The 11,089-nt window shown below is 43.2% G+C and overlaps 1 protein-coding gene across 1 annotated transcript in view; it reads right to left on the reverse strand.

Moving 5' to 3' along the window:
* Nucleotides 1-345, reverse strand: part of F13A1 (coagulation factor XIII, A1 polypeptide) — a 59,180-nt gene extending 58,835 nt beyond the window's left edge. Inside the window, exon 1 of the mRNA XM_010000918.1 lies at nt 195-345. Coding sequence (XP_009999220.1) covers nt 195-345 — 151 coding nt within the window. The remainder of the gene's footprint in view (nt 1-194) is intronic.
* Between the last annotated feature and the right edge of the window lie 10,744 nt (nt 346-11,089).

Here is an 11,089-nt window from a genome sequence, read left to right on the forward strand (position 1 = left end):
CCCTACCTATAACCCTGCAGTAACATTTCTATGCACAGGATGGTTTTTTAACAAGTTTTTAATGAGCAGCAAGAAAAGCTATCTGATAACAAAACATATAAGGAGAAAACTGGTCTGGTTTTAATTCACAAATCGGGCCAGAGGTGAGTATGGAAGATGTAAAAATAGACTCATGTTTTAATTGTGCACCGTACCTTTTGGATTAAATCCTCTAGGTATCAATCCAAAAGCCTCCATCTCAGGGACCTCATTTTCTTCATCATTGGAGTTGCTTGATGGGAGGGCTCGTCTCCCATTCAGAGGAGGTTTCCTGTTCTCTTCACTGGTGGTTGTTGTTTCAGACATCCTGTAGTAAAAATATTTTATATAAGACCATGAAAGAAAGAAAGAGCTCAAGGAAAAAACAAACATGAGCCTGTGTGGCACATGTAAGATGGGAGAAACCAGAAACAGTGTGGGGTGCCAGAGAGCTACATATTTTTAGCCTCACATACATAAAAACTGAGAAGCAGAAAACATCAGTGCAATGATGAAATACAGCTCTCTAAGGATTGGAAGGCATTTTGTGTTTGTCAAAACACATGAATAAGAGAAGAAGGGGGGCGGTAGAAAGAGAGGGAAGTCTAACACAGAAGTATTATCCTAGGAGAAACAGGGCATTAAAAACATCAGGGAGTTTCAGGTTAAAGAACTAGAAAATCATTTACTCTCCTACCCTCCAAAACAGCATTGAATAGAATTGATTGAATCCAAACCAGCAAATTATATTTCCAGAAAGTGCATCACATACCACCTCCCCCCAGTAAAAATTACATTCTAAGTCATACTGCAATCATCCCAAGCACTACATCCTACAACAGTCTGTAGATGATTACTTGAGAATTGTATTTTTGTCCCTATGCCCACGAACACCCAATATCTAAAGGGCCAACTCCTGCATCTAGAAAATCCACTTTTGAGAAACTGTGAGAAGGGGGGCTGGGGGAAAGAGAGATTGAGGGGGAAAGGGGAGAGAAAAAAAAAAGGAGAAAATATAAAAAGCACTTATCCACTTATTTCTCTCCCACTAATGACCTAAAGGGAAATCTCAGATGTAGGCTGATCAGAGACTTCTCTTTGAGCAAGTCAAAACTGCTTTCACATCTGTTTCAGTGTAAGCATGCAGCAATGAAAAAGCCATGCCAAACTTCTAAGAAAATATTCATGGCTGAGAACATTACTTTTTCCCAAAGCTCCTGAAAACAGCAATTCAAAATCTAGCAATTATTTAATAGCAGTAAGCTTTTAAAGGAAGTTTTTTTAGTTAGCAAGGGTACCTTCTTTTCAGATAGTATTTTTTTTTTCCTTCTACTTTGCAGAATTCCTTGCAGAATTTCTGAAGTGCAATAGAAACACCGAAAAACGTTGGGGGCTTTTAAGTAACCTCTGCGTATCCTCCTCCCTCCTGTTGCAATAGGACAGTGCTGAAAGAGTTGCCAAGCCCTCCCCCCCTCCACCTCTGAGGATCTGCTGGCATGTCATTGCTTACTCCCTCCCTCTCCCTGCCTGTCTCACCCCAAACCCACTCACCAGGAACATTGCAGGGTGCCTGTACTAAGAAAACAGCTTAGGCATTGAAGTTTCAGTTCTCAGGGAGAGGGAGTAGAGCTACTCATGGCACAAGGGCATATAAAGTGGGACATCGGAGGGGAATTCCTGAGGAACATGGCCTAAGAAGCCATGCACATCATGTTGCCAGTCTTGAATAGCGTCTCTGTCTCCGGGTGTTGTCTGCAGGTGTTGGTTTTCAGAGTACTCCCAGATAGATTCAGCGGTGACTCCCCTGCCTGCTGCCTCCCCTGCCTGGAGCCTCATGGCAGCCCTTTCAGAGGGCTGTGGGGAACACGGACACAGAGAGCTCACAGGTGGCCCAATGGAGAGGACCTTTTTGCTGAGGCCATGTGCAGTTCAGGAGAGTTAAGGTATTTTGCAACAAGACAGCTCTGTTTGGGGCAAATAACCTTCAGCTTTTGCTCATGACAAAGTGTGTATCATCCAAAAAACAGTGTCTGAGGCAGCACCTGCTGGAAATCTTTTAGCTCCACAGCAACTTTGTTCAATTCCACTAAGCTCTAAGATAACTGGTGACTGTGTGACACCTGCTCCGTCAGACATATCTTCACAAACCAGTGGAGTTCTGTGGATAAAAAGTAGTGTGCAGGGAAAAGTTCAGTCCCGCTGTCCTGCCAGCAGCTGCTGTTTGGCAGCAAAGGTACAAGTCACCTCCTAAAAGCATGCATGGGCAGCAAAGAGCTCCTCTTACACATGTGGGACCAGCCATGGGCACTTACTTGCCTTAGTTGCAGGGTGGATGAAAGAGTGAGGAGACGCAGTGGACTCCACTCTCTTTCAGCCAGCCATGGCTTCCAGGCCTCTAATACCAGTGGCTGCACCAGCACAGCCCTGCAGCCGGGTTCCTGAGCCTCCTGGGGCTGATGACAGGCATGGCACCAGGCTGCAGATGTTTTGGAGGCAGCCTCCCTAACCAGCACACAAGTGCTGCCCTGCGCTGCACAGGGGCCAGGGGCTCGAGCTCTCTCCTTCCTCTCCCTGCTGGCTGCTGGGCACGTGGCCGGGAAAGCCGACTTGCCCGGGGACTCCCGTGCCTCTGTCCCGCTCCCCAAGGAGCACAGGCACACCATGGGGAGAGATCCAGTCCCACTATTGGCATCCTGAGCTGCAATTTCCATTGACTCACTTTCCTAGACAGATGGGCCCCGCGGTAACCATCTGGAGGGCAAGCAGCACCCCTGGCACCCAGGAACACGATGAGTTCTCTGGGGGAGGAGGCTGGTTGCTGATTTTCCTTGTTTTTCCTTTTCCTTCTTTCCACCCTGATTTCAGTGTGGCATGGTATGCTTTGTGCCTCTCTTTCCACTTCCAGCCAGTACTTCAGTTCCCAAAATTGCAGCTGCTGCACTGATGCTACAAAAGCTGATATAAATATTGCCTCAGCGCTGTGCCTGCTGCAAGCCTGCAGCACAAGTAAGAAACGCTGTCTCCTGAGGAAGTCGTGTGCTTCCCAAAGTGGCTGTGGTGCTGCCAGAGCTGGGAGAAACACTTTCTGCCAGAGCACGGCAAGGAGCAGGGGGATGCAGCCGAGCAGATCCCTCTCCAGCCGCGGAGCCCAAGCAGGCAGTGGCTGCAGATGTCTCTCCGTGCCCAAGCACGACCCTCCGGGGCTTTCGGTGGAAGCCACTGGTTGCGTGGAAAGCAGGGAGGCCAACTTTTTTGTTGGTAGTGGCATGAGCAAAGTTTTGCATCCATGGAAAGTAACGTTCCACAGGCTGTAATTTATTTATTTCGTAGGGAGTGATGTAAATTCATGCTTATGACAGCTCTAGATGGCAGGTATTTTCTCATTACCTTGACTTGTTCACATTTGCTCTCCCTTGCCTATTAGACTGCACTGACCTTAATTTAACTTCCATGGTTCGAAACTACTGACATCAGGGCTGATGCAGGAGAAGGCATGGAGAACACAAAGCTCTGGTTTTCCTGTAGGGCCTTATATTTAATGAATGATCACTGGGATGACCAGTGAAAGAGCACTCTCTTCCTAAAGCCGCTTCTTCACAGCGCACGGTAGGGAACCATGAGCCCGTGCCTGTTTCTCAGAGGCAGCCTTCAGATCCTCATGGCCTCTGCCAAAGGCCTTTGCAGCCACAGTCACCCTTCCGACTGCAATGGACTTGAGATAACAGACAGCACTTCCTCCTGATCCCCACAGAAAAGCCCTTAAATGGTTGCAAAGCCTGCACTGTAAAGGGTTATCCAAAATGTAGTTTCCTGTTGCTGCCAGAGCCAGTGTCTCTCTGTTCCAAGTCCTCCCATGCCAGACAAGAGCTTGTAGGGGGGAAAAAAAAAATCCTGCTAAACACTAGTCAGTAAAGCTTTACAGTCAGAGGAGAGGGCATGCCAAGATCTGTCACAAGCAAACAGATTAACCAGGTGCTCACATATTTATGTGATGGCTGTGTGGTGTGCCAGCGGCTGGATGGGAGGGATGTTTTGTCTACTGCTGCTGTAGCTACACCAAGCATTCCTCCGCAGCAGCTGAGCACTGCAAAGCTCTGCAAAAGGGTGACTTGCTTCCTTCCTTTATAACAATATTACCCTCATGCCATATTCAGTCTAGATGGTGGGTGTTCAGATGCACTGGGACATTATCCTACGGTAACCACAGAAGCATACCTGCAAAGGCATCATCCTCACTCCCCATAAACCAGACTCCTTCAGCTTTGATCTTCTACACAGAATTGTAGATTACGTCTCTCTTGTCTTTCTCTCAGCTGCACTCGGGAACTTGCACCCTTTCTTAGATGATCAAGCCTGTCTTCCCTCTCCCTCTGCATCACGACTTGTCTCCCTGAAACTGGTGTTCATCTTCCTACAATGCCCTGCCTCACCGAGGCTGCAGGCAGAGTAGAACAGATTCAAGCAGAAAATATGAATTTAAAAATGTTCATTTTAAACAGAAGCTAATTCAGAAATGTTCATTTCATGGTTTTGTTTGCATATTTTTCTTTGGGTTTTTTAAAAAACAGAACCAGTGAATGTATCTGCCTGTGTCTAACAGCTCTGGCTACCACACACAGAGGAGTATATTTTGAATTAATGCCAACAATTCCCAAGGCCCAGCTCTGAAACATAGAATGTGTACACATGTTTGTATGTGTGAAAGAGGGGCAGAGACAGAGAGAGATAAAATGGCAGCTCTTCAGATGGTGGAACATTTGGAGAAGAGGATATAGGGCCAGTTTTCAAAAGATATTGTTGCAAATGTTTCTGTTGCAGGAATGAAAAACCATATACATATATATATGTATATATAAATGTATTCATACACACACATTCTACTAGGAAAATGTGGCTTAGGAAATTTTAAGTCTTCTCTGAAAAATTGTCACTCCAAACTGCAAGTCTACATTCAAACTGTAGATCTGTATTAGCATCTACATCTGAGCTGGCCATCTTAGGCTCCCTTTATCCTCCGCACTCATCTAGTCTCGGCAGTGATTCATCTCCTCCTACAGCAGACATGTAAATAGGTCAGATGAATCATGGCCTAAAAGTGCTTGTTCCCCGTATTGACTGCAAAGGGAGCTTGGGGTAATGGGTCTTACCATATGTGTCCACACTGTCGATGTCTACAGTGAGGTGAGATGAATCCCACCCTAGGCATGGAAAAAGAAAAGGGTTTTATTTTGTTTTTGAGGCCTGGCTTTCAAGTGCTAAATTACCCTTTACTTTAATGGAAGACACTGCTGCAAATCACTATCAGTGATACACAGTAGCAGTTCAATAAACTTTTTTCCCTCAGAATATGTGGCTGCCAATGCCAATTATGTAAAATACATTTCTTACAATAAGTGTCAGATTGGAATAAGGTATGTTCAAGCTGATGAGTTTAGGTTTGGGAAAACACATGCATCTCTCTGTACTCACCTATGAAGGCGTTTTGCTTCCTCAGGCAGAAATACAACTATACGTGTAGTAAGTGTAACAAGATAAGAAAACCATCATATTGTCTGTTATGAACATACAATTTAGGTTCCCACTCCTACTTTTATTGACATCTGAATCCAAAACATTCAGTTGGGTACTAGGGGCATCCCAAGTTTCTTACAGAAAAAGAGAAGCTAAGGTAGGGCAAAGGGATCTTTCACAAGAGACAATATTCACAGGCTCCAGCTAAGTTCACTGGTGTATGCTTTTCTGGAGTTTAGGTCTTAAAGGATGAAAGAACATCTGTACAAAATGGGATTGGAAAACTTCTCTGCTGTGGCGAGCTGACCCAGAAGCTTTTAGAGACTCAAAGGCTGTGGACTGTAGATTTTTATTACAACCCCAAAAGCAAGGACAGGATATAAAAGCAAAGCCATAACTAGCCACACACTTAAGCAGGAAAAAACACTTTAGGTAAAACATTTGTCTCAATAAATTTCAACATGTGCAATATGTTTGGGCCAAAGAAAGATTTTTCTAAAGCAATCACTTCAGTACCATTTTGTCTTCTTAACCCCACATACCCAAAGAGAAGCTCTTGGCCTAGGGATCAACCTTACCTGGTCCATCAGGCAATGAGTCTGGAGAAGAATGACTGTAACTCGAAGAGCAGGGTAAACAGCTAATTTGTATGATCCTCTTCCAGGATTCTATTGACAGATACCTACTCCCTTTTGAACAGCCATTGTATCTAAAGATGGGCAGAGCAAATACTATATTCAGCCTGGTAAGACTTTGTCTATCATTCTTGCTGTAGTCACAGAGCTGCTTGAATTTTTTCCAATGCATTAAGCTTCTTACAGTGAATGCTGATTCCACAACACTGAAACAGTATCAAGAAAATTACAATTGATTATGGTAAAACAGTAAAAAGTTACCAAAACATGCTTAGCTTTGATTTGGTTATTTTAAAATGTCAAGTTTGCAGCCTGGGTGTAGTTCCCAGATACTAGGATGACTATGACAGGACGGGCTTGAGGAGCTCAGGGAAAAGAACCTCAAAGTTTCTGCAAAGACCCAGGTCGAGTTTAAGTAGCTGCAGCTCAGTCCTGCACCCAGACAGGCTGCTGCAGAGCTGTACTGCTCAGCTCCAGAGGGGTTCACTTGTCACATACAGCATCACATGCAAAATATGGTCACCCATTTGTGCTATGCCCAAACTGCCGTGGCTCCAGGACAGTGTGGAGTCACCTTGGATACATCCAGGCCAGAACTGATAAGCCAAGGAAGATTCAAACCACCCACAAGCACAGGGTCTGAAGCACTTGTGTCACAAGACCTGGTTCAAGACACTTGGGATGTCCCTGCACAAAGCCATTTGGGCTGAGCAGGGTTTAGTAGGTCTAGCTCTTCGTCATGCACCGATGAATATCCTTGTTTTAGCGCTAGGTGGAACAACAGTTCTCATGAAGAAAAAAGCTCAGCCACGAAGCTAGATTAGACCAGAGCTCTTCCTGCATCCAGGGGGTGGGTGGTACACAACCCAGACAAACCCAGCAAGCTTAGTTGACAGTTGGTTCTAATTAATTTAGTAGCATATGTGGACATGCAATGTTTCAATCTTAATGTCACAAAGCATTTCAACATTACTGATACAGTTGTTTCAAGTATGCTAAATTACAAGATTTCTGGAATTAAAGATTTCCTAAATTTCATTTCAGGGTAAAACTTCCTGTTCCAGTTCAGAACAAAAATACATTTAAAAATGCTCAAATGTCTTGTAGAACAGCTTTTCCTCTTAATACAAACACAGATGTAGTGTGTAGGCCCATACACAACAAAACACTTAAGCACATCTTAACTTCAGTTGTATAAGTAATTCCATCTTTAGACATATGCCTAAATCCTTTATATGGGCTCAGCTCAACCAAATCAAGGCTGCACAATATCTGTTTGTACAGAAACACTTAAACTGCCTCTTGATGTTGCAGTTTAACAAGTCTCTAGTGCAACTGCTTCTTGACTCACTTCAAAGATGGTTGCCTAAGTGAGTTGTTGATCCATCTTTCAGTCCCAAGACTGACCTTATCTTTGTGGAAATTATCTCAGTAATTGCTTATTTAAGGAAGTATGCCATGTTTTGAGAAGTAGGTTCAAATGTGGATTGCAAAACATCACAACTGGTTGGTTTGTTAATGGCGGATGTTCAGGAAGGAGAAAGGAAATTGAAAGGATGAATCATTATCCAGCTGAAGTTCAAAAGCAATTTTAAAGTAATTTCATAATCACAGATGTGTGCCAAATATACCCATCCAGCACAAGCTGTAGGCTTTGATTTTTGTGAAGTCTGCAACTTCTTTCCTTTGCTATTCCCACTGTAACCTTTTGAAGTGTGGTTCAAGAAAGGAGAACCTAAGAAGGAATTAACGCCTTCTTAAGGGCTGCACACATCTGTCTCTTTCTCTAGCGCTGTGCAGCATCCACAAAATTATTGTCAACATGCACAATGGGAGGCTTGAACTGAGCTCGTGGTTGTAGTAAAGATATGTCAGATCAGCTGACAGATACTGCATCAGGAGTGAAGCTCCAGGACACACCCCCAGCAAGGGCCCTGGCTGCTCACCTAACGTTAAAAATCCTATGCTATGAAGAAGAGGTGTGCACAGTGTTTCTCTCTCATGTCCAGAAGCTGTGTAAATCCTGCCAGAGCCATACAGAGTCCAAGGCAATAACCATGGTCAACAGGTGCCCTCTCCATTTGAAATTTATCCATCCTCTCCTGCAGTTCCACCTCTGGTTGTGTGCCCCTAACAGATCAACCTCTACAAAGTTTTAGGCTAGGAACCTGCAAGAAGGCATTCTAGCACAAAGCTCTGCAGGCAGGTATCTTTTACTTGACTCCTTGATCTCTCTCTGGCCCCAATCTCTCTCTCAGATTTAATCTTTACAAACCTTTGCAGCTATCATAGGAATGGTATGGTCTTTCACTCTTGTTCTTTCAAGACATTTTCTTCAACAACCTTACACTGCTTTTGATTTCATTTCAAAACATCAATGGTTGGTTGCTGGGGGAGCATTTGCTGCTTCACTAATAGATTGGAAACTCATCCAGAAAACAGCAGTGCAAACAAAATGGGAACTGATCCAGCTTTTATATTAAATTATAATTTTCTCAGGAAGGGCTTTGGAATTTTTAACCTTCAGACTTATAAAAACCTACAGTTTGTTCAGTTTGTACAAAAAAGAAGGGGCTCACTGGCTGTGGCTCAGATGTCTTGGCCCAAGTACATTTTTTGCCTGGAATTCCTTCTGGAACTCTGTAGTCTCTGTAATTTACTTGGATAATTCCTTGGAGATGAACATGAAAATGGGGTACAAGAGGCACATTAGGAAATTAGAAGAAAAGTGGTGGCAACCTTAGGTTGAAGAAGTAGCTAATGCATTTTCAAGTTGGAGCATAAACACACTTCAAAGGTATCCACTGAAACACACAGTTGGAAATGGATTCATTGAAAGTCCTGTGCCTTAAAATAGTCCATGTCACCATCTTACATTCTGATTTCCCACCTCTTGCTTGCAAGTTGGACAGCTAATCAATGAACAGAAAAAGTATCATGACACCATAAAGAGCAGTTACTGCTTCAGGATAATGAGAAGCAAGTAAATTGAATAGATGGCTATTGAGCAACCAATAAGCTGAATGAAATTAATCAAGAACATGCATTCATAAAATGCAAAGTTGATTTGTGGACCCCTGAAAGAAAAGGTTGGGGCAAGTAGGCAAATTATAATGGCCTACTTGTTTAACTGTTCCCACTGGTAGGAACATTGGCTGACTTCTGTCCCATACCTGCTGATAGTCTATGTTCAAGTGTTGAATCTATAGTTCTCTGACAGCACTGTTTCCAACATTTTCTACTGCATTCAGTGGTAAATACAATTATTTTTGTCTATTACTTAAAATACCAATAGCACCTCTTTAAGAAATGTGGCTCAGAATAGAATATGTGATTTGTGGGCATAAGAATCAGCAAACCCTTGGAATGTCTAGAGAGGCCACTGCTGCAAGTCTTACCTAATGAATACTACTTTAAGGTTGTGTTTATTCTCACAAAAAACACAGCCTTTCAGAAGGTGACCGAAATGCACATGCAGAGCTTCAGGAATAACACAAATTATGATCTAAACTCACCATAGCCATGATATCTTTTAGAATGAACTCTCATCAGAACTCTTCATCCTCTTCACAGCTCTGAAGTCTGCAAACATGACACCTTTTCAAGATTTTAACCAAGCCAAAAAAAGAAGTGCTATCTCACTGTAATAATGTTGTCTTAATTACGTTCAATACTTAGCACTAGTTTTACACTAGATGAGTCATAGTAGAAGCTTGTGCTTTGCTGTTTGACTAAATCCCACAGCATGTATTTCTCCCTGCAGTAAATGCTCACCAGCTTGTGCTCAGCTCTTCTCTCAGACCACATCTGCTGCATCCTTTGGGGGAGGCTGGTTTGCAGGGCGCTGCAATAGGATGACCAAACACTGTGGTTGCAAATAAGGGCTTGGAGTCATTAAGAACATGGCAGAGAAATGGCTTGAAAGCTGCTTTGGTGTTTCTGCTTCTCTGGTCATGTCTATTTTAATTAACTGGGATCCTAGAATCATAGCATTGGGTTTAATTCCTTTCATTTTAAAGACAGTTTATCTTCTGAGTAGAAAGGTGGCAATTTTTTTGCCATCCTGTGCTGTTTAACACCTAAGACAATGTCAAATAGGCAACTGAAACACTTGTAGTCATTTACAGAATCCCTGTTTACCTGCCTTACCCCATCTACTAAAAAAAATAATCCCGTAGAAGCAGATACTTACAATTTTAGGGAGAGTTTTACTGCTGGGTTCTCCAATGTGATAGCATGGTCTGCTAGGTTCCTCTTCATTTGTGCAAATTTCTTCTCCTTCCTACGTTTCAGGGCCTGTTGTGCTCTGTGAAATCCCTGGTAAGAACTGGATCTTCCTGCAGGTCCATCCACGTGCTCATCTCCTGGAGAAAACTGGCCATTCTCAAATCAGTTGTTATCTTGACAATTCAATTATTGTCAACTAAAATACATGGATAACTCAGCTATCTTCATCTAAAACACGTGAATAATACCACTTTCAAGCCTTCATGAACAGTGTTGGAGACTTCGAAGGAAAAACACTACTAGACAGATCTTTTTAAAGGTATTTGTAAAGTTCAAGAGCAGATGGACTTGCATCAGAGCATATTGCAGTCTTCATTCACAGTCAGCAGGAGAGGTAGGCTCCAGCCTCAGGTTCTTTGAATCTCTGTCTGGAAGACTACATAAAAAACTTAAAGTTAGACATTGTGAAAAATTGTTCCCATCTGCCTCCCCTCTTTCACCCAGCAGATATGCAGAGTGCCTAAGTACCTGGCTACCACAGATCACTGGAAGGCAGTTGCTGAAGCCTCTGTCTGTGCAAATTACAAATACTCTCTTCATTAAACATCCCCATAATGAACGTCCTGCTATGGCACCTCCAAGAGTCTCATGATTAATTGAAAGAAGTGAAGAAAATCCTGTTGAAATAGCACCTGGTT

This window comes from Chaetura pelagica, unplaced genomic scaffold (assembly GCF_000747805.2).
Source record: "Chaetura pelagica isolate M959 unplaced genomic scaffold, ChaPel_1.0 scaffold104, whole genome shotgun sequence".
Classification (NCBI taxonomy): domain Eukaryota; kingdom Metazoa; phylum Chordata; class Aves; order Apodiformes; family Apodidae; genus Chaetura; species Chaetura pelagica.